The sequence below is a fragment of the Vicia villosa genome, unplaced genomic scaffold (genome assembly GCF_029867415.1).
Source record: "Vicia villosa cultivar HV-30 ecotype Madison, WI unplaced genomic scaffold, Vvil1.0 ctg.000159F_1_1_3, whole genome shotgun sequence".
In the NCBI taxonomy this organism is placed as follows: Eukaryota; Viridiplantae; Streptophyta; class Magnoliopsida; order Fabales; family Fabaceae; genus Vicia; species Vicia villosa.
In genome coordinates this window covers 687,870-712,654 of record NW_026705043.1, presented here as the reverse complement: position 1 = coordinate 712,654, position 24,785 = coordinate 687,870, and the positions used below count along the sequence as shown (strand labels likewise).

Sequence of the window (24,785 nt, the reverse complement as noted above, 5' to 3'; positions counted from 1 at the left end):
AACTATCAAACCAGCCCCGAAAAGCACAAGAAATTGGTTTTTCTCGCCTTGTAATCAGTTAGATTCTATGGTTAATCGATTATGACTATTAGATGCGTCCAGTAATCGATTAAGTCCTTCGTCTAATCGATTATGGTTTGAATTTGTGTTGCAATTGATTACCAATACATCCTAATCGATTACATAAATGGTATCTAATCGATTGGGAAAAAAGATAATTGAATAGAACCTGATTATAAATGGTACAAATTTCCTTCCTTTTTCATCCATCCTGTCACGTTTCCATCCAATAGCTTTAGTAATCGATCTCTCTTCTCAAGCCTCATTTTGTGATGAAAGCTTTTTTAAAAGAGAGAATTTTGAATTCTTGAACGTCTTTGAGTAATCCATCTATTCTCAAGCCTCATTTTGGGATGCAAGCTTTTTTTAAAAGAGAAAATTTTGAATTCTTGAACGTCTTTGATCAAGTTAAACTTAAAGATTTCATCTGTACCAAATCAAAGACTATAGACTATATACCAAAAATCGATTGAGTTTTCTATTCAAATCTGAACTTTCAAAAGAGGACGTAAAATCTAAGAGGGCAAGTAAAATCATCATTTCTCTTTCTAAGAAAATTTTGAAGAAATTGTAAATCTGTCGTGTAATGGATCTTTCTACTCTTGTAATTTACCGAATAATTTCAACATCCACTTTGCCACTGCTTGTTGCAGCGGCAGGTCATAAAATCCCTCTAACAATTGGATATATGATCATGACATATCATCTTGTTTTCTGAGATTTTATTTAGACAAAAATTAAGTAAGTTATCATTTCCCCTTATCATTAATATAATAAAGATATATGGTAAAGAAATAATAGATTTTATGCAAAATATAGTATATACACCAAAATTAACATTATTAAATGATAATATCTGAAACATAATAAAATCGTAAAAAATTATATTAAAAAATTAAATTAATAAGATATTTAAAATCAACAACTAATATTAATAAAATATATCATAGAAATTTAAGCTGTAGAGGATCCGAACATATATCGCTGCCAATGTTAGGCGAAAGCAGCTTTACTAAAACTTGATAAACAAAAGTTCAGGAGCAAAAATTGATGGGCAATTTCAATTTCTAGACAAAGTGCCACAATAAACCTTATACAAGTTCTATAATGGAACTTACACGATAATGTAAAATGATTTAAAAGATACAAGAGCTAATTTCTATCCTCCGTCTACTGCTTTTTTAACAGTGGAAAGTTCAGCTGAGGACCCTGAAGACGCCCAACTGCATAAAATCATCAGTGTCAAGCTCTTTCCTCCATGTCCTTTAGAGCTAGAAAATTCTAAGAAAACAAAATCTAATCCCTGATGCCATTAGAAACATTCTACCATTTCTTTTGTGCTTTCATAACTCGTCCGGAGCTATCAGGAGTTCGACTATCAAACTTGCGTTTTGACCCTGCTTGTTTTGGTGTACCTTTTGACCCTGCTTTCTTTGGTGTACCTTTTGACCCTGCATGTTTGGGTGTACCACCCTCCTGCTGCACTTTTGCTTTAGCCTTTCTGGCAGCTACTGTTGGTCTTTTCTGTGTGCGCACTTTTGGTTTTTCTCCACCATGACTTTTCTTGAAGACATCAGACTTGGTTGCACGCAGACCCTGATAAGATGCAGTAGTTTTTCTGTTGGACCCGTTTTTACTGCTTGAAGGAGACTTTGAAGCAGCTGAAAACTTCTTCACAGGGGTCCTATGAGCTTGTGCTGCTGGAGTGTATGGCCTTTTAGATGGAGTAGCATTTGGTTTGCCATGAGTGAGTCGTGCCCCTGGAGAGTCCGGCCTTTTAGATGGGGTAGTAGCAGCATTTGTGTTGGCACGACTAAGTCTCAATGCTCGATCTCGAAGATTCAAGGATCGTTTATTAACAATAGAATTGGCAGCTTCCTGCAATCACAAACAATTAATTAGTATCGGTATACAGAGTTCCAGGTGATAAGGCCTGAAAATAAGTATGAACATTCTTTATGCCACTTTACAAATGCAATAATGTTTTTTCTTCAACAACAAAAAGCAATATCTCAAATTAGATACAGTCAACCAACACTTTGAATATGAATACTATGGTTTTATCTTCTGTCAGTTATTCATTGAGGTCTGGACTGTGCAAACCAAAGCAGTGGGAATAGGCCAGGCCAGCCTATAGCCTAGCCTACTTAAGGCCAGGCCTATTTGATAAAAAGGCCAGGCTTGGGCTTTTTTAAAAGCCTATTTAATAAAATAGGCCAGGTCTAGGCTATTAAAAAAGCCTATGAAACCTTGTAGGTCGGCCTATATTTTCATATATATTAAAATTAGTCTAAATAGATTGGCCTATATATGCATATATATTAGAAAAAGTATTAAATAGATTGGCATATATATATATATATATATATATATATATATATATATATATATATATATATATATATATATATATATATATATATATACCTAAAAGGCTTCTTAAGTAATATGAATTAGTTGAAAACATTAATAAGAAAGAGGCTTTTAAATAGGCCAGGTCAGGCTTTTAAAAAGGCCAGGCCAGGCTGAAAAAACGAGCCTATAGTAGGCCATAGGTCAGGCTCAGGCCTTGTAAATTTATCTTAGGTCAGGCCCAGGCCTTATAAAGCCTAGCCTAGCCTATTCCCACCCCTATGTGAAGCACAACTAATTCCATAAAAACAAAGAAAAGCTTAAACATCTCCAGGCAGCAGTTGAAGTCAAAAGAGAGGAAAAAAGATATCAAACAGCCCGTATTAAATAGCCCATGACAAAATGAGGACTTGGGTTCGCCGATAACAAACAGCCCATGTTACACCCCAAAAGAATTTCTGTAATAATCAAATTTTCAATTTATGAGGATCGGTATAATGTAGCCTGACTCTACTGGTATGACACGCCAATGTCCAGTTCTATGATTATCAACTCTTATATACTCACTGAAAAAAGATAACTTCTGAAAATGAGATGTATCTAATTACAGAGAGGCATAATATAATATAAAAATAGTAGCCAATCCAAACCGGAGTAAGTCAACAGAACCACATTACTTGCAACTATCCTTACGTTCCAGATTATGCTCCAAAATGTATACGCTTTAAAGAAATAGATAACATAACATGAAATTCTAAAAGCAATAAGACAAATAAGATGGTTTCTCCATGACAAGGATATTTTCAGGGGCTTGTCATCAACCTCTAACAGCCCCATATTTCAGCACCAAAAGGGTTTGTTACTAAGAAAATGTCCAAGGGACATCATTCATCAACTGAAAGCTCAAGTTCTCTTCCAGTCTGTATCCCAAATATCAGGGAGTGGGATTGGGCGTTGAAATAATCAGATATTGTTGGTAAACAGACAGGCTTTAACATGATTTTCAAATTGTGTTCTTTAAAAGTGTAAAATGTAAATGCTCCTAACTATTTTTACCATACATGTCAGTCTCTAACTACTAATATTCTCATCAAATAGTGATATTTTCTGAAATTTACATGTACCTAGTAACTGAGAAGGCATATTAGATAGCTCATCCAAACTAAAGTTAACAAAACCACAACACACATAACCATCCATTTCAATGTTTGTGTTCGAGAATACATGTGCCTTTTAGTAATAATAGCATGCTATTCTTAAAATTAATCTGACAAATTTGAGCTACTTAAGTATTTATGGGATAGTCACAAACAGCCCCGTGTTTTAGCGCCTAAAGGAAAGCACATGAAAACCTCAATCATGATATTTGAGCTAAAAAAATACAAGTACACAATGAAAACTTTTTATCAAAATCAAAATGTATAGCAAATAAGGCACCAAAACAGCATACCCTTGTTTTAAATAGCACATAAGCAATTCCCTTTCCCACATTAAGATGAGGATCTCGAACAACTCTTATAGCTTCTACACTTGATTCTAGATTTGGTATACCACCAAATAGCTGATAAAGTTCTTCATCCTGCACCAAAAGATCACATGTTAGAATCATTGGACAAGATAGATGCAACAAGGGGAAATGGAATTGTGTGACCTTAAATAAAAACAACAGATTGGTAATGGTAACATACCTTTACATCAAATGGGAGATTACCCACAAAAACAGTTCTCTTATTATCATAGAGCTGAGAAGTATCCCCTTTAAGTTTCTTGCGGGGCGGGCATGCCCTGTCAACACGAATGTGGAATCCTTCAACCTACAGCCAGATAACGAAACAATAATATTCGACGATTGTCAGACACAATCCTTCAACAGAAATACATGGCATTGGCAATAATTGATCCAATCCAACTTAGAGAAACAAGTACATACCACAGTCATGTTGTGGGCCAATGAAGCCTGGGCAGATTCCTCAGTTTTGAAAACAATGTAAGCATTGACACTGCAAACCCCAATATTTCTCTATTAGAAATGTATGAAAAGATTTCCTTTACATTAAAATGCATGTATTCACTGTATACAAGTCACCCTAGAACAAATTCAATTTGCAATATAAATTACATTAAGGAGAATTTAAGACACTCCTTACAAATCATCAAAACGGAACGTTTTCACCTAGCTTAATATAGGCTTTTCCTTCAACTCAATATACAAAATAACTGCATTCTCTATAAACAATTAATAATCTTAACAAGCTGCAAGCAGGTCATTGAGTAACAGTTACCTTTCAGCCAACTCATGGATCTTCTTCGCAAGGATGGCTCCCTTTCTAGGTATTTTAGTCTAGTTCATGAAAAAAAAAAAAAAGAATACACATAAAGTTAGCATTAAAACCATATCATTGAAGCCTCAAAGAGTACCAACAAATCCAAACCAAAACAATAAACAAAAGGAACACCTACATCTTGCAAAGGAACAGAGCGAATCCTAACAGATTCAACCTCACCAAATTTCTTAAACTCATTCAACAAAGTCTTCTTTTTCACCTTAAGAGGCAAATTCCCAACAAAAATAGTCCTCAAAAGCTTATCTTCATCATCAAAACCTTTCTTTGAGACCATCATATCAGCTGGATTATCACGCACTTTTCTCTTGCTCCCAACTTTTTCATTCTCAAACCCTTCCCTTTCATCCTTATCTCCTCCCTTAACAATCCCATACTTCTTCTCCTCCCACTCTTTCTCAACCTCATCCCTTTTCCTCTTCTTCTTCTCCTTCCCAATCGTTTCTACATCCAAAATATGCTCTTTCTCTTTCTCTTCCCCTTCCTTCTCGTTCAACCCACTTTTCTTCTTTTTCTTCTTCTCTGAATTTTCTGAAACTTTGATTGCAGAATTTGAATCAAGCACGGGGCTTTTCTCTTTGTTCCTCTTTCTCTTCTTTTCATCTACGTCGCCGTTTTCGGAGTTTGGAGTGTGATCGGTAACGTCGGAAATTAGAGCAGGTTGTGGTGGTTTTCTCTTATAGGGGTTGTCATCGGAAAAAAGAGAGGCGGCAGCTCCGGTTATCTGTTCCGGCGCGTTGCCGAAGAGAACATCGAAAACGCTGGAAGAGGATGAGACGGTGTCGTTTTTAGGAGTTTGTTGCGGCTCCTTCTGTTTCTTTTTAGCCATTGCTGAGTTGGGAGGAAAGAATTGGAATTTCTTAGGGCAGAAACCCTAAATTCTGTTTAAGAGTGAAGGGAGGAGAGAAGAGAAGGGTTACGCGTTTGGAAATTTCAAAATTTATTTTTTCACAGAAAATGTGCTTTATATTATTAAAATGTGGTAAAATCATTTTACATATTATTTAATCAAATTTTTAAATAAATAATTATTGAAAGAGAAAATAGGATATATATATATATATATATATATATATATATATATTGATAGTGAAAAGAGGATATATTTTGAGACAACGTGTCTAGGTGAAAAATGTTCCTACTTCTCAAATATAGGACTGAAGTATTTATAGAGATTTCTTGTGTCTAGGTTAGAGAATGGGTATCTCAGTTCCCCCTCAGAAAAAATGGAGAGTAAGGGAGTTATTCTTCCTTGGATCATAAAAGTGATGGTTATCTTCATTGACCCTTCTTCTAGTCTGTTATGATGGGACATGTCCTCTCCCATATTTATTGGGCAAGTGGGTAGTGGGACTGAGTTAAGATGGACTAAAGTGAACTAAAGGACAGCTACTAAAATCTAAGCGACCTTGTGGCCTATTTCGGGCGACCCCTGGCTTTATAAGGTAACTCTCCCATACTAGTGTTTGTGTCTTCCTCACGTGGGTTGTTACTTATTAGGGTCCACTATAATTATAACAGTACACAGCCCCTCAAGTACAAGGGCTTGTAAAGGATGAAGTGATTTAGTTCGATCGCTTTTAACCTTCACATTGGGCTAATCCCCAAAGAAGTTTTAGAGTCATCCTTTGGTCAATTACCTTAAACAAAGCTTAGGGCGAGTCCCTCGAGCAGAACTTGGGGCGAGTCCCTCGAGTAGAACTTGAGTTGAGTCCCTCATACGTCACATAAGCAACATTGAATGTAGCTAATGGTGGGTTTCTTTTGGGAAGTCAAATTGGACTGGGTTATTTTCAAGTGTTAGAGACATGGGGAATCTTTTTCAATCGTTGATGTACTTAGTGAGAGGTTACTCATTACCTATAGGCCCAACTTTTGAACCCTATAAAGATGGGTTTAGCTTTAACTTTCCCCTTTTTCATATACCTTCTCCTTTAAAACTCTCATTTAAACCTCCATCAAGCTCAGAGCCAACTTACTTACAAACTCCACCAAGTACAACTTTCATTCCTTCATCAACAAGCATGGGCTTTTACTTTTCTTATCTCTTTTTCCTCTATAATGGTTGTCATTGGGGTTTTATATTAGAACGCTAAGGTGATAAAGCCTTCAAATAGTAGAGAATGGTCCTAAAATTTTGTTTGCTAGATATCAATATGTCATACGCAATGTCGTAACAATGTGTATGAGAAGTGTAATATGTAATGAATAAAATAAGGCTAAATTACCTCCCGCACCCTTTAAGTTATTTAATTGTAACAAGTTAGTCCTTTGTGTTTTAATTGTAACAAGTTAGTCCTTTTTCGCTACATGTTGGTCCTTTATGTTAACTAACGTCTGCGTCGTTGACCTTTTTCTCAAAATTCTTTCCAAAAAAATTGAAATAACATTAATGGTAGTGATATGTCATGTAACATACATAGGTCAAAGAACATCATTGGATCATATAATAAAATTTTCATAATTTTTTAGTACATAAAAGTATTTTTAAACTAATTAAAATGCACGCAAAAGAAAAAATTGAAGAAAAATAGTAAAACAAAAAATAAAATTCTCATAAAATTACACGAAGTGTAAAATGAGAAGAAATATTTTTAGGAATTTTTTCATAATTTTTGGACCAACAACGGATTAATATGAATTTTAGAAGTTAAAATAAAATTAATAGAACAAAATAAAGTAGAAATAGTTCAACGGTGCATGCGTTAATTAACATAAAGGACTCACATGGAATGAAAAATACATAAAGGACTGATTTGTAACAATTAAATAACTTAAAGGACCATGGAGGTAATTTAGCCATAAAATAAAGACATAAAAAAATGACGCAGGAATTGGTAATCCAGTTTGGTGCAAAACCACCTGTGTCTAGAGGGCGTTAACCTAAAAATAGAAATTCACTATTAATATTCAAAAGTATTAATTGGTCTGATTTGAACTCTCCTACTTCAATGTCTATTTTCCTAATACTAATCGTAAATTTCTATTCATGACTCTCTTTGAATATGAGACACATCTTACTTTCACTAAAACATTATCCCTGGTGTTTGGACAACTATAAGAGTTTAAAAATGATGGAACGAAATTACAACACAAAATATTAAATTCCTTAACATAGGAATAACTCACTAATAGAGTATTTCAAAACAAAAGAAATAAACTCAAAATAAATAAACACGCCTAGCTTGATTGTGCAAGGTCTGAGACTTTACAATAAAGAGCTCCTCCTTAAATAGCAACAAGATCCAACTTCAAAGCCCATTAGGATTTTTGTCTTTGAGCGCGACTAAATAATCTATAAGCGCAAGCAGACAATATTCCATTATGTTGATTGACAATATTTGATTGATTAAATCTTGATCATATCAAAATTCCTCAATTGTAATATGATCATAATGATCTTTTGGAAAAATTTCTGTATTACAAAAAGCACATAAAAGATTATACATGATTAGATAAATAAGGAAACGAATCTTTAATCAACACGATATTTACTCAACACTCGGCCGCTGTTGGGCGAGACAAAATGTCTCACAAACTAGGAAACATTATGCTTAACATGTTGCTTCCTTGTTCGAACACGGAGAGACCGGATGTCTCACACAATGTCATGACATATTGAGACACATGTTTCATATAAAATAACCTCAATTATATGCAATAACAAACTCTCTCTTTGACCAATTTTTAGGCAAATACAACTTGCAAAATGTAATGCACACTCTTACATACATTTTTCATTATATGATTATCAGAATGCAATGAAACCAAAAATATGTTAGCTAAATCACAACCATAAGCATCCATAAGCATAAGCTTACATATAACATTACTAACAGCACAACCTACAGATATTAGCACTAACTAAACAAAACTTCTTACAAATAACAATACTAACAACACAACTTGCAGATAGTAAAAATAACAACTCACAACTTCTTAATAACACCAAGTAGAAGCAACATGATAATTATTTCTTACATATTATTACCTCCACCTAATTTCCTCAAAATGGACAAAGGGTAAAACTAAAATATTTAGCCTAGAATGGGCATAAGTACCAGAAAAACAAACATATGAACCAACCCAACAAAGGACAACAGGAACCATTATCTGACCCGTGAAGGGAAATAACAATATCATTTCATTTTTCATTATATGATTATCAGAATGAAATGAAACCAAAAATATGTTAGCTAAATCACAACCATAAGCATCCATAAGCATAAGCTTACATATAACATTACTAACAACACAACCTACAGATATCATCATTAACTAAACAAAACTTCTTACAAATAACAATACTAACAACACAACTTGCAGATAGTAAAAATAACAACTCACAACTTCTTAATAACACCAAGTAGAAGCAACATGATAATTATTTTTTACATATTATTATCTCCCCCTAATTTCCTCAAAATGGACAAGGGGTAGAACTAAAATATTTAGCCTAGAATGGGCATAAGTACCAGAAAAACAAACATAGGAACCAACCCAACAAAGGACAACAAGAACCATTATCTGACCCGTGAAGGGAAATAACAATATCATAATAATAAAACCCACGCAGGGGTAGAGAATAAAACGAAGAATCCTTCCAAACATTTTGCATACACAACTATAAATAAAAAAACTTTAGCAACCAACATGAAAATTTCTCAGAGTCACCAAAGAAGACAAATTCGTACTCTTCTTCTTCATTACTAACAATATCAATTTGCAGATTGTTTTCACTTGCATACTTCTCCATATCATTATCTGCATCATTCCTAGCATTTTTCCCAACATCATGTCTTCTAGCTTATGAAGTGGACGCTTCAAACACTTTAGGATTCATTAACCTAATGATTCCATCAACCTTGTCTTTCCTAGTTGTGGAGAAGATAATCAGGTCTAGCATAGTCCTTGAAGACATGCATGAGCTTATTCAGAACATGTCCTATTGCATCTCTTGACATAGGATTAACCTCTAGAAGGTTGACGCCTATTTTCAAATCAGCAATACCAAATTCTGGAATGTTTGGGACATGGTTACTAGCAAACAACCTGTAACTAAAATTCAATGGGCTGGGGGAAACACCATCAACGTCTTCATTAATTAAGATATCATATTTTTGTTTTATCAATACACCACTAATTAAATAGGGAAAAGTTATGGGAAACTTAACATCATATGATTCAACTTGTTTTAGGATATGATAAAACACATATTCATCAAAGTCAAACGCAACTCTAGTGCCTATTTGATACAAAATTACGACAAGTGAGTTTGTGATATCTGAATTGTAATTTGTATGAGCCCAGTTAGCTACTTCAATTTTGTTTCGAATGGCATATTTGACACTCAGACTTGCAGCATATAATAATCTCTTAATATGCCATTCCTCATGGACATTTCCAATTATCTCCTGAGTTATGATCTTTAAAGGTGGCACACGTTCAGTAGTTATCAAATGTCCTCGTCCTAGATACTCATTAATGATTGTTGGGTGAGAACCCAAAACAATTGTCTATCACATGAACTTTTCTGAAATCTCCATTTCATGTATCATTAAATCATTTAAGCAAATTTACTATGAATTCTTTGACCAACTTTTATGGCACACAAACTTCCACTTCAGCATACTTTCTTATGAGTGAAATGAGACATTATCAAGGAGAAGGACAAGTACATTTATTTCAACAACCACTCTCTTTTCTTTATATTTCTTATTGTTAGTGACATCCTCCTTCTTTTTTTGAGTTTTCTTCTTTTTTGCAGAAGCGGTGGACATTTTGGACGGAGTCTTCTTTGCTTTCAAAATAGACCTCTTGAATGGAGTCTTCTTTGCTTTCAAAATAGACGTCTTGGATGGAGTATTCTTTGCTTTCAAAATAGAAAAAATGATGGATGATGGAAATGTCTGAGGTGCGAATGAGTAATGTAACTCTTTAGACTGCTTTCAGGATTATCGACTGACCTCACAAACCAACGTGAGTCTTTCCAGCATCATTTGTCCTTACTCACACGCTTTCTGGAAAACTTCCTAGAAGGTCACACGTCCATATACTAGTCCAAGTCAAGTCTCCTTAACCATGGAGTTCTTATCTGTTAGGCTACCGGAAAGAATATGCATCTTGTTGGTATAAGTAGTATCAATCAATCCTTATAAGTCTTCCTTTAACCATGCAGTATCTTCTCTGCACAGCCTCAAGATCTCTCTCACTTCGATGTTAATTCGGATAACAATCCCCGCCCTCTTCGGCCTCGGGTGTTACATGCCCATTGCCACTATCGCGAAAAAAATACAGAGTCACCATCGAACTTTATTTATTCTAAAGGAGAGACAGGAAAACATTGAAAAAGCCTCAGAAGGGAAAGAACATGATCTTGCATCCAAACTCGGGTTCGAGAGTCGATTACGCATGGGGGAGGTATTAGCACCCCTCACGTTCGTTGTACTCAACGAGTTCCACTCTTGTTTAGGGATGTCAATGGGACAGAGAATGTTCGGAGGATGCTTCCCCGCCCGCCCGCCCCTAAATCTATTCCTCATCCCTGTCCCAAATCCCCACCACAGGGGAATATTTTCCTCCATCCCCAACCCCATAAATCTCCACGGAGATCTATAGAGATCAAATCTGAAGAAATGTTTTATATTTTTCGATCAAAACTATGAGTATTTTGTAATTTTTTTCCTTTTTTTTATTTAAAAAACACATATATTTTGCATCTTTTTTTTAATAAAAATACATCTTGCATCAATAGCAAAAAAAAAAGAAGACAAAAGCACATGTTCTTGCTAATATTCTTTTTGTAAAAAAATAATAAATATTAATAGAACTTGTTGCTACCATGCTTCCACTAATTTACTACTATGGCACCGCTATCATCCAACGCAAGTTAAACAATACATTATACAATAAAACATAAAAATAAAATGATCCACTAATGACTATTCATTTTCTAATACATTAATATTTTTTATGTAAAATTATATAATTATATATTATATAATACATAAAATATAAAGTTAAATAATATGGTCGGAGTCAGAGAATTCACAGGGCGGGGGTACTTTCCCAATCCCCACCCCAAAGTGTCATCGGGGGAATTTTCCCTCCATCCTCATCCCCACGGGGAAAAATCCCCAACTTTGGTGCTTCGAACAAATAATCCTCACACAGATCTCCATTAACATATGCAAATTTACATTCGTACTCTTGTTGTTCTTGTAGCAACCTGCCTAAAAATTAACTTAGAGAGTCGCCACCTATTCTACCAAGGCGAATAGGAAACCTTACGTAGTTGAGAGATCGGGGTAAGATACTATATTCAGGTCGAGGGAAGGTATTAGGCACCCTCAACCCTTTCCTAAAGGCTATTATTCAAAGATAAAGGTTTATGGCTAACTGTCAAGGTTTTATAGCTAAAGAATCGGATAGGGGGAAAATTGAGATTTTGAGGAAGGGGACTCGCCTTGGTTATCCAAGTGCCTACGTATCTCCTTATGGAGAATCAGAGTCAACGTAGTTCGGGGGACGGGTTGTACGCCCTTAAGGTTTGAAGTTTGATTTGAAGGTTTGGAGGCTTTGAATAGCCTATTGTAGATAAAAATCTGTATTTTGAACTTGAAGTTTGAATGGATTTTAGAATTATTTTAGGGTTTGGGCGTACAACCCTGATATGGCACAATTAACCGCAATGATCAATAGGTTTGATCACCATAGTCAAAAGATTAGGGTTTTTTTTGCACCATTACCGATTCAAATCGATTGATTCGATTATCACCAATAATGAATTATTGTGTTTTATTAATTTTGTGAATTTTGTTTTGTATTGTTACCTCTCATAACCGATTGATTCGATTACGAATAGTAACAAATTAAATTTGGAACGAGGGATGATTAATCATCACAATCAATAAGATGATTGCAACCATTTAATCGAATGTAGTTTGATTTGTATTTTATTTACATAATGTTTTAATTAAAATTATCATTGCCCATGGCGATTAATCGATTTAATCGGCTCGAACAACACATTAGGAATTTTAATATAAATATCATATAATAATTTATTTATAAAAATAATTATTATATAATTAATAAATATTAAACGATATTTTAATTAAAACAAAAATAAATAATAAAAATTATTTAAGTATATTAGGATTTAAATCCTGTGTGGCAGCTTTGAGGTGCATGTTATGGGCATTCGTCCTAGGGCCTTTGGATCTGGCTGAATGATGATCTAGTGGTCAAATTTTAAAGGACGCATGGTAGGTGTACAGGCTGGGGTGCATGTGATCAGAGAAGGATTTTCTTGAGAAAAAAAAGAAGGTGGGAGTGAGGGATCGAACCCGCACCCCCAGACCCACACGAACGCTTCTATACCGTCCCAGCCAAACATAACACGCGTTTAAGAGATACGTTCCACCTATCATATATGAAAATCAAGAAACAAATGGAAACGAGCGCGCGGATTTCAAACGATCCAATAGCGCTCTGCCACGCAGTCATCGTCCCTACCAATTTCACAAAAAGCCTGCAACTTTTGCTACGAATTTGCTGCAACCTTATTCGTAGCAAACCGACCTCAAAAATAGCGATTAGCTCTTGTTCAGCAATAAACATTTCGCGACCAGCCTGTTCTACTCGTTTAACCCATACGAATCCAACCATGTACTTGTTTTAATCCAATTTCAGCCCTATCTAAAAACCCCAAATTGGAACCCTAAAAGCTTAAACCGACCGTTAATGGCAGGGTGAGTTCTAAGCATACAAACGCTAAACTAACGATCCAGAAACGTTCACAACATGGAAACAAGACATAATACACAAACAAATTCACATAGAGATGCGTTAATGTTTGCAATCGATCGAAAATTCAAAGCTACATACCTGGGCTCGTATGGAGAAGTTCTGGGGTTGCTGAAGCAGAGTAACTATCCAGGTAGCTTCGGAATGCCTCGAGGGAGCTTTTGCACACCTTGAATCTCCTTGAAACGCTTTAATTATCCGAAACCGATTTCAAATTTCTTGGAGAACTTTTGAGTTTTTGAATATGTTTCTCCGGCCAGAATTCCCCCCCTAATCCTATGCTCTAAGTTGTGTACTTATAGGAGGGTAGAATTAGGTTAAAATTTTGTCCAAAACTTCCCTTGAATCCAATTTTGCTTCTTTGAAAAAAATTGATTTTATTTCTTGAATAAAAAGTTTCTAATTTGGTCCAAATATTGTATCACTCCTTTCCATTTGATTTAGCACGAAAATAACAATATATTTTGCCATTAATACTGATTGAAATTGGCCTATATGAATATTTTACCATAATATTTGATTTTTCATACTTAATTAAATCATAAAATGAAATAAAAAAATATATTAAATCAATTTATATGCTAAATTTCGTTCCCTTTTGTTTTGGATAAGCTAAAGGCTTGTGGATCAAGTTTGTACCATAAAAACATAGGCCCATTTGCAAGATTTCTCAATTTGAACCATCCTTTTTCATATTTGGTCCTCCAAAATCAACCAACTTTGATCAAGCATATCTCACTCAATTTTCAAGCTATGAGAGAGTTCTAATACTTTTTGGAAACCTCAAGAGATCCTCTATAAGCCACTTTGGAACATATTTTTCATTTGGAGCTTTTATCTCGATCATATCCTCTTTGACAAAAAACTGCTTTTGGAGGATGCCTGAAAAGGACCTGTAATCTTTTGCACTGTATCTCTCAAATGAATCATTTCTAGCCCTGGCTTGTGAGAGACAAATTTGTAGATACTCCAATTTCCTTCACCATAGGCTTTGAGTGGGGAATTTTTGATTTTCCATGTGAAAGTTATGCCCAGTCAAAGTTGGGTTGACTTTCTCCTAAGAAACCCTAATTTGAACCTTTGTGTATTTGTTCATCTCTGAGTTTCTATTAATGGAATCATGATCAATCTTTGATCAAATGATGGTTGTACTTCACATACTAGATGTTGACCAAAATTGGGAAGCTTTGACTATGCTCTGATGATGGTTGACTTTTTAGGTCAAACCAGTTGACTATGGATCATCTGGACCTTTGAGTGAGTGATCTTTGGAACTGAACCTTGAGCTTTGTGAATGGAACATGGAGGGCAAATTTTGGGGTATGACAGCTGCCCCTGTTCAATCTTCTTGAACCTGAAGAGGTAGAAGATGATTGGACACTGAACTGCCCTGAAATTTGCTTGCGTAGGGAAAGAGCTCTGTGAGAGATGGGCTTATAGATGCCACCCGTTTGTCTGGCAGGATACTTTTCTAAAGCATATGCTTTTCTGACCTTGATCATTTGATTGTATTTGAGGAGAGAAGAAGTAACGTCTTACATAAGACTACCTGAAGAGGTTTCTGGGATGGATATGAAAATTTGTCTTCAAGAAGACCACCTGGCAAGGTTTTTTTTTTTGGAACTGACGATGCTTGTCTCAGAAGAGACTACCTGGAAAGGTCCTCAGAAAAAGAATGTCTTGAAGAAGACTACTTCAAGAGTTTTTAAAAGAATAAGGTACGTCTTAGAAAAGATTGGATAAATATTTTAAGAATGCTACCTAGAAAGGCATGATGTGTCTTAAACAAGACTGTCCTAGATAGGCTGAGATGTGTCTTAAACAAGATTCACTTGGAGAGGTTTTTAGACGGAGATGGGATGTCTTAAACAAGATTAACCTAAAGAGGTTCCTGGAAAGGAAATGAAAACGTCTTAAACAGTATTACCTAGAAAGGTATGATATGTCCTACACAAGACTCGCTTGGAAAGGCTCCTAGATAGGATACGAGATATCTTAAACAAGACTTACCTTGAGAGGTTCCTATAAAGGGAGGGATACGTTTTAAACAAAACTATCTAGAAAGGTTTCTATAAAGGGAATGATGAGTTTTAAACAAAACTATCTAAAAAGATTCCTATAAAGGATATGAAATGTTTTAAACAAAACTATCTAAAAAGATTCCTATAAAGGATATGAAACGTTTTAAACAAAACTATCTAAAAAGATTCCTATAAAGGATATGAAACGTTTTAAACAAAACTATCTAAAAAGATTCCTATAAAGGATGCGAGCGTTTTAAACGGAATTACCTAGAAAGGTTTGGGATATGTCTTAAACAAGACTGCTTGGAAAGGTTAGGATAACTGTCTTGGACAAGACTACCTGGAGAGGTAAGAAATTCTTTGATTGCTTCTGGATTGTCTTTGAAGAAAGACTTGGAATGAGGTATTTTGAATTTATCTGTGAGCGTTGAGATTGAATCGTTGATACGATCGTACTCGTGCTGTAATTGGATGATAACACCCTTTTGAATTATGAAGTGACCTGAAAAGGCAGCGTTAGTTTTATGCAATGTCATGATGTATGTGTCATGTAATGAGATTCTCAATGAGAATTATGCATATATGCCTATCCCACACTGCGGGATGTGAATAGTACAGGCGTGAGAAGATCAAATATGCAACAATGCTTTTTGTATGATGCCAATGTGACTTCCCGAATATTGGAAATTTTGAGAGATGTGCCCCTTAATCTGAAGGAGGGACCTTTCGAGGGAACTCGAATTTCACCATGTCTTGCCTGATATGCATTACCCCAGTGTTTGAATTCTTGAAAGATATGCCCCCCAGTCAATAGGATTCTGGATTGTATGCCCCTGTTTTAGGAAAACCCTCTGAACGTGGTTTCCCCATCTAAGGGTTTTTATCAGGAATGATCGTCTTTGATTAGACCAATTTAGAGGTCTCCTTGATGCTAAGTGTTGGTTTGAATATGAAGCAGATGCTGAGTCATGCGTTTCGGTCGCGCCTGACGGATAGTGATTTGCTGAGTACTCATGAATGAGATGATGTCTACTATAAGATTACCTGAAGAGGTCCTTGGAAAGAATGAGAAATTGTCTTAAACAAGACTGCGCTTTAAACAAAGCTCAAAGGGGTATGTTTGTGAGGAGTGTCAAAAATATTCCTATAGAGGACAAGGATTGTTTTTGTGGTGTTTTAAACAAAACTTAGGAAAAGACATCTTGGAGAAGATTACCCCTAGAAAGGACGGTGAATTGTCTTAGAAAAGACTATGTACTTTAAACAAAGTTTGACAAGGTTTTTTTTGGAAGCGTAAGAGAAGTTTGAATATGTCTTAAAAGACTAACTGAAAAAGTTAAGAGATGTCTTACAGAAGACTACGTAGAAAGGATTCGTAGAAAGGCAACTGTCTTAGAGAAGACTGTCTGAAAGGGCTTGAAAATGGTTAGGATAAGAAGGCGAGTCTTTAAAAGACTGTTTGACAAAGGTTCCTAGAAAGGGTAAGAAGTATTTGAACACGTCTTAAAGAAGACTATATGGACAGATTTAGAAGTATCCTATAAATGTTCCTGAAAAGGATGTGAGAGTGGCATTGACATCATCTGATACTGAGTGACTTTTGCAACGTGCCCCCATGTAATGGGCCTGCCCCATGGGCTATTCAGCGTCTTTGAGAGATTCTATGGATCCTGATTAGATTGCCCCATGTAAATGGGATGATGACGGGTTATGCCATGTGTACACATTAGCCATCCCGGTCATGCGTAAGAGATGTTTCTTCTTTTTTTTTTTGACAAGCTTTTAAAAGCTACTTCATCAGTCAGTAGGATTTTTAGCCATTAGCCATGCCCCATGCAACTTCTCCCTGATGTTAACATTTAAATCTATATAGACAAGTGTACTTTATAATGAAATGCAAATGCATATGTCTGTCTTGAAAGTTTGAAAACATTTTTTGAGTAAAACAAAGTTTTTTATTTTAGAAAGTGATATCAACTCAAGAGTTATAGTACACCTTAAGGAGTCGGGATACCTTTGGTAATGGTACGCTTTCGAACTAACCATGCTTCAGTTAGGACTTTTAAAGGTTGTAACATGGCCTGGTTCACGGTTTAAAGAAACAAAAGATAGAGGCTCAAAGTTTATTTGTACCCATCCCAATCTTCGTGATGTTCTCCAGTCCTATGCTCAGTTAGCTATGCATTTAGTCTCCAAAAGAATTTGGGAATTGTGATATTGACATTTGTGATGGTTCAAAACCAAAGGTTTATCTGCAAAGGCAGTCATTCTCCTTTTTTGTAATTTTTTCCTTTTGTCGAAGGTACATAGTAACCTTTTTTCGACTTTGTTATCCCTAACTTTTGCCTGAACTGTTTTGTTTTAAAACTGCAGTCAGCGGGATGCCCCAATGTTGCCTAAGTCTCCTTAATAGGTTTTGACTCAGCAGGCTTTTGTATTGCTTTCTTTTTCTTTGAGGACATTGACTGTCGGACTTAATGATGATGGGGAACCATCGGTGATTATGTTCAAAGGAACAATTTGGAATGATTAAGTTAACTGAGCAGCTACCCTACCCCAGGTTATATATGAAGGGTTTTATTTTGTATGAAGGAAAACTCCTACTTCTTTGGGCTCAAAGGGGTTGACGAGGGATTAACATCCTTATATCTCCATTTTTTAGGGATTTGAACAAATGCCTGTACATCGTCAACACGGTCTGTTCGAAAGCATAGTGTATGAAATTGTGGTATCGTTTTCGTCATTCTCCCTCAAAAGGTGTAAAACTTTCCACTAGAGTTGAATATCACAGATAAGAAAACCGAGTAGAAACACAGTTTTAGATATAGTGAGAACACCAGAAGTAAATCAAGACAAACGTAAGCAATGCATTAATGATTTTGGAAAAGTACATAGCATATGTCATAAGACTAATGTTTAAACAAACAGAAGGAAATTGCAAATGGAAACAAAACTAATGATCTAAGAAATCCTCATTCTAGCCACCTATGGTATTAGACTTGCTAGGATCTTCGAACTCAACGAGCCCTTCTTCAATCAAATCTTGGATCTTGTGCTACAACGGCCCACAATCCTCTGTATCATGGCCAGGACTATCTGAATGATAAGCGCACCTAGCATGATGCTTGTACCCGGGAGCGGGGTTAGCCGGAGCTGAGTATGGAGGTAGCAGAGTTATCAGGTTCTAACTGAGCAGACGTTGCAAAGCTTGAGCCAATGGCATGTACAACAGAGTGAATGATCATTTTGGCTTAGGCCTCCAGGTGCGTTGGCCACCCTGTTGTTTTTGCTGATCCCGTTGATGTGACACTGGAGTCTGATTACCCATGATTGCCCCCACAGTGTTGGATTCTTTCTTTTCGTCATATGACTTCTTTGGATGATAGGAACCTGAGGGTGCCCCTTGTATCTTCCCATTTTTGATTCCATCTTCAATTCTCTCACCAATGACTACCAAGTCCGAGAACCCTGAAGATATGCTTCCGACCATCTTGTCGTAGTATGGTCCTTGCAAGGTGCTCATAAATATGTCCACCAGTTCTTTTTCCATTAGGGGAGGTTGGACTCGAGAAGCCATTTCCCTCCACCTTTGGGCATACTCCTTGAATGATTCACCCTTCTTCTGTGACATATTTTGTAATTGCATTCGGTTGGGTGCCATGTCCAGGTTGTACTTGTAATGCTTTAAGAAGGTGTTGGCCAGATCATTCCAGCTTCAGACAGAAGACTTCTCTAATTGCATGTACCAGTCAATAGACGCTCCGCTTAAGCTTTCTTGAAAGAAATGTATCATTAGCTTTGGATCGTGGGCGTAGGCAGCCATTTTTCGCACATACATGCGCAAGTGATTCCTCGGACATGTGAGTCCTTTGTATTTCTCGAAGTCGGGAATCTTGAATTTGCGAGGGATAGTCAAGTCTGAGACCAAGCTCATTTCGAAGGTATCCACGTCGAAGACATCATATCCTTCTACCACTTTTAGTCTCTCTTCTAGCGCCTTGATTTGCTCACTGTCCTTGGAGTCTTCCCCAGAGTTAGGAATAGACTGTTGTGTTTGAGGTGCTTGGTCTGTATTGTCCACCTCTTGCACTCCGTACTGTAGATCCAGGTACTCTTCATCCCTAGGGACATTGCTAGCAGGAATGCGAACTGTGCGGGTTGTCCCTTTCGCTTGTGGAGTGGGGACAAATCCTTCTTGGGAGGTCTCTCCTTTCTCTTGGAACTGGATAGCTCTCCTGACAAATCGGGCCTGAGATTTGTCCTTAGCTGGGCCAAAGCCTGAAACAAACCCTAGCAGCGGGTTTTCGTCATTAGGGATCTCATCCTGAACCAGGGTATCCCCAGACTGAACCTCTTTTGCTTTGTCTTGTTTGTCTAGGAGGGCCTTCATGAATTCTAGCATCTGAGCCATACCTCCTTTAACCTCTTCCACGCTAACCTTTAGTTGATCCACTTCCTCACGAAGGGCGGCTTGATTCTGTTCAAGTTGATCCATTGACTTCTTCTGCTGAAACCTTGTTTGATAATATGGGCGGGATGTTAGATTATCCTTCCCAATGGTCCCTTGCTCTGGAGATGGAAGAGGAATCTTCTCTTAATGTCATGAAAATGATGTGTATGCCATGCATGATATGTATGATATCCTTTTTTCTTTTTCTTTTTTGAATAAAATATGATGCACGAATGCACATGATGTATGATGAATGAAAAAAGAAATAATAAAAATAATGATCAACACAATATATACATATAGCACAAATCACATAAGTTCATAGGTTCGACGTAGCGGCTCTTGGGAGCCAACCTTTTAATAGGGGGTGTTCTAGAAGGTCTCATGGGGTCGTTCGTAGCCTCCGAGACTTTTTGTCTCTTCGGATTTTAGAACAACTCATTTTATCCATGAGGTTCGAATTTTTGGGGTAGGTTCCCGGAGAGATCAGCTAAGTATCCAGTCCAGCCCTCCACAAAGTCAAGCTTCGTTTCGGACCTTTCCAAATACCTAACCCACTCCGAGTGGAGTTATCAGTGAGACTCGTAAGGCGATTCATGTCCCCTTTTGGTCTCAAAGTTAACTCCCACACTTAGGGTTTTAACATCACATAATGCCAGTAGTGTATATAAAAATATAACAATTAGGCAACTAAATATAAATATATTAATATAAACAATTAAATATAAACATATTATAAACAATTAAATATTTTTAGACAAAAAACAAAAAAAAAATTGCAAACCCTAAAAAAAGGCGAATTAGCCAAACTCTAAAAAGTTTTCAAACCTAAACCCTGCCAAAACCTCTGCCAAAACCTAAAACCTATAGGAGCATAGTATTCACCATTATAGTTGTCCCCAGCAGAGTCGCCAGCTGTAGCAACCTGCCTAAAAATTAACTTAGAGAGTCGCCACCTATTCTACCAAGGCGAATAGGAAACCTTACGTAGTTGAGAGATCGGGGTAAGATACTATATTCAGGTCGAGGGAAGGTATTAGGCACCCTCAACCCTTTCCTAAAGGCTATTATTCAAAGATAAAGGTTTATGGCTAACTGTCAAGGTTTTATAGCTAAAGAATCGGATAGGGGGAAAATTGAGATTTTGAGGAAGGGGACTCGCCTTGGTTATCCAAGTGCCTACGTATCTCCTTATGGAGAATCAGAGTCAACGTAGTTCAGGGGACGGGTTGTACGCCCTTAAGGTTTGAAGTTTGATTTGAAGGTTTGGAGGCTTTGAATAGCCTATTGTAGATAAAAATCTGTATTTTGAACTTGAAGTTTGAATGGATTTTAGAATTATTTTAGGGTTTGGGCGTACAACCCTGATATGGCACAATTAACCGCAATGATCAATAGGTTTGATCACCATAGTCAAAAGATTAGGGGTTTTTTTGCACCATTACCGATTCAAATCGATTGATTCGATTATCACCAATAATGAATTATTGTGTTTTATTAATTTTGTGAATTTTGTTTTGTATTGTTACCTCTCATAACCGATTGATTCGATTACGAATAGTAACAAATTAAATTTGGAACGAGGGATGATTAATCATCACAATCAATAAGATGATTGCAACCATTTAATCGAATGTAGTTTGATTTGTATTTTATTTACATAATGTTTTAATTAAAATTATCATTGCCCATGGCGATTAATCGATTTAATCGGCTCGAACAACACATTAGGAATTTTAATATAAATATCATATAATAATTTATTTATAAAAATAATTATTATATAATTAATAAATATTAAAAGATATTTTAATTAAAACAAAAATAAATAATAAAAATTATTTAAGTATATTAGGATTTAAATCCTGTGTGGCAGCTTTGAGGTGCATGTTATGGGCATTCGTCCTAGGGCCTTTGGATCTGGCTGAATGATGATCTAGTGGTCAAATTTTAAAGGACGCATGGTAGGTGTACAGGCTGGGGTGCATGTGATCAGAGAAGGATTTTCTTGAAAAAAAAAAGAAGGTGGGAGTGAGGGATCGAACCCGCACCCCCAGACCCACACGAACGCTTCTATACCGTCCCAGCCAAACATAACACGCGTTTAAGAGATACGTTCCACCTATCATATATGAAAATCAAGAAACAAATGGAAACGAGCGCGCGGATTTCAAACGATCCAATAGCGCTCTGCCACGCAGTCATCGTCCCTACCAATTTCACAAAAAGCCTGCAACTTTTGCTACGAATTTGCTGCAACCTTATTCGTAGCAAACCGACCTCAAAAATAGCGATTAGCTCTTGTTCAGGAATAAACATTTCGCAACCAGCCTGTTCTACTCGTTTAACCCATACAAATCCAACCATGTACTTGTTTTAATCCAATTTCAGCCCTATCTAAAAACCCAAATTGGAACCCTAAAAGCTTAAACCGATCGTTAATGGCAGGGTGAGTTCTAAGCATACAAACGCTAAACTAACGATCCAGAAACGTTCACAACATGGAAACAAGACATAATACACAAACAAATTCACATAGAGATGCGTTAATGTTTGCAATCGATCGAAAATTCAAAGCTACATACCTGGGCTCGTATGGATAAGTTCTGGGGTTGCTGAAGCAGAGTAACTATCCAGGTAGCTTCGGAATGCCTCGAGGGAGCTTTTGCACACCTTGAATCTCCTTGAAACGCTTTAATTATCCGAAACCGATTTCAAATTTCTTGGAGAACTTTTGAGTTTTTGAATATGTTTCTCCGGCCAGAATTCCCCCCCTAATCCTATGCTCTAAGTTGTGTACTTATAGGAGGGTAGAATTAGGTTAAAATTCTGTCCAAAACTTCCCTTGAATCCAATCTTGCTTCTTTGAAAAAAATTGATTTTATTTCTTGAATAAAAAGTTTCTAATTTGGTCCAAATATTGTATCACTCCTTTCCATTTGATTTAGCACGAAAATAACAATATATTTTGCCATTAATACTGATTGAAATTGGCCTATATGAATATTTTACCATAATATTTGATTTTTCATACTTAATTAAATCATAAAATGAAATAAAAAATATATTACATCAATTAATATGCTAAATTTCGTGCCCTTTTGTTTTGGATAAGCTAAAGGCTTGTGGATCAAGTTTGTACCATAAAAACATAGGCCCATTTGCAAAATTTCTCAATTTGAACCCTCCTTTTTCATATTTGGTCCTCCAAAATCAACCAACTTTGATCAAGCATATCTCACTCAATTTTCAAGCTATGAGAGAGTTCTAATACTTTTTGGAAACCTCAAGAGATCCTCTATAAGCCACTTTGGAACATATTTTTCATTTGGAGCTTTTATCTCGATCATATCCTCTTTGACAAAAAACTGCTTTTGGAGGATGCCTGAAAAGGACTTGTAATCTTTTGCACTGTATCTCTCAAATGAATCATTTCTAGCCCTGGCTTGTGAGAGACAAATTTGTAGATACTCCAATTTCCTTCAGCATAGGCTTTGAGTGGGGAATTTTTGATTTTCCATGTGAAAGTTATGCCCAGTCAAAGTTGGGTTGACTTTCTCCTAAGAAACCCTAATTTGAACCTTTGTGTATTTCTTCATCTCTGAGTTTCTATTAATGGAATCATGATCAATCTTTGATCAAATGATGGTTGTACTTCACATACTAGATGTTGACCAAAATTGGGAAGTGTTATACCCCAAAATTTGCCCACATCTTTTTTCAAGAAAACACCAATCTGAAAATTAAGAGTTTCATATAATCATGGATTTTTATTTCAAATATCCTAGCATATGAAGTACTTAAATTTCAGAAACTTTTCTTATACAGTAGCTTGGCTTACAGAGGAATTTATTCTTACGCAAACGCCAAATACTGTTCATTACATCACAAATACTATTTATTTATTTACAGATAAATAGTACTAACACAATCATGCAGAGTTAACTTTTTTTGCAGGCGCAAAAGCAGGAAACTCACACTGTACTGGTAACAATTGTTTTTGGTTTCCCACTAACTTTTGTACTATATTCCATTATTTTCAAAATCTTTTCAAATCTCTTTTTCAAAAATCAAATCTTAACTTGTGTGTTTTCTGCCAGTCAAATATTTCTATTTCTGTGCAGTAAACAATTTTCAGGTTATTATCGGTAATTTTGCCCGCATACCGTAAATACCAGTTATTTATTATGTTTCTGTTTCTAACAAGTCATGTAAATAAATTTTCATGCTTCACATATAACAAAAAAACAAAAATAACAACAAAAAAAAGAAAATTAACTTTGACAGTTGATTTTTTCACTTTAACTGCTGCTTCAGTACACGAACAGTCGGTTGACAGACAAACTGCAGACAGTACAATTCACAGTGATTTGTACAATCAATCAAATCAATCATTCACAATTCAAATTTCCAAGATTTTTGTGTTAGAAGTCTTCTGAATATCACGCGATTAGCAGAAACTCAGCACTGCACAAAAATCAGGTACGCTTAACTGCCTCCTATACAGACAGTCCCTAATCAGGGTTTTTCTTGTTTTAACAGGAGCAACAAGTTTTTGAGAGCTCAAATGGATTTCATATACATCCATACATCTCAAAGTACCATCATACAAATTTTCAAACTTCAATTCACTCAGACGCACCGTCAGCAGCTCAAACAGTCAACAGACGACCCGTTTGACCAAAAAAGTCAACTGACAGTCAAAAATGAAATTTTTTGTCAAAGTCCATATTTTGTCAAAGGATTCAA

The 24,785-nt window shown here is 36.0% G+C and overlaps 1 protein-coding gene across 1 annotated transcript; it reads right to left on the bottom strand.

Moving 5' to 3' along the window:
* Positions 1-1,097: 1,097 nt before the first annotated feature.
* Positions 1,098-5,702, bottom strand: LOC131624748 (nucleolar protein 12-like). Its single transcript, XM_058895667.1, has 6 exons — positions 4,873-5,702; positions 4,695-4,753; positions 4,343-4,412; positions 4,101-4,226; positions 3,863-3,991; positions 1,098-1,938 (listed from the first exon to the last, which is right to left on the bottom strand). Exons 1-6 carry the CDS (start codon positions 5,581-5,583, stop codon positions 1,384-1,386), a joined length of 1,650 nt encoding a protein of 549 aa, XP_058751650.1. The 5' UTR covers positions 5,584-5,702; the 3' UTR covers positions 1,098-1,383.
* Positions 5,703-24,785: the final 19,083 nt, after the last annotated feature.

What these genes read in the sequence shown, in the direction of transcription:
- LOC131624748 (XM_058895667.1), bottom strand. Translation starts at nt 5,583, where the DNA reads ATGGCTAAAAAGAAACAGAAGGAGCCGCAACAAACTCCTAAAAACGAC. An exon ending in GCTCTGTTCCTTTGCAAGAT is followed by an intron (nt 4,754 to 4,872) that starts GTAGGTGTTCCT and finishes TTCATGAACTAG; the next exon opens with ACTAAAATACCTAGAAAGGG. An exon ending in ATCCATGAGTTGGCTGAAAG is followed by an intron (nt 4,413 to 4,694) that starts GTAACTGTTACT and finishes TGGGGTTTGCAG; the next exon opens with TGTCAATGCTTACATTGTTT.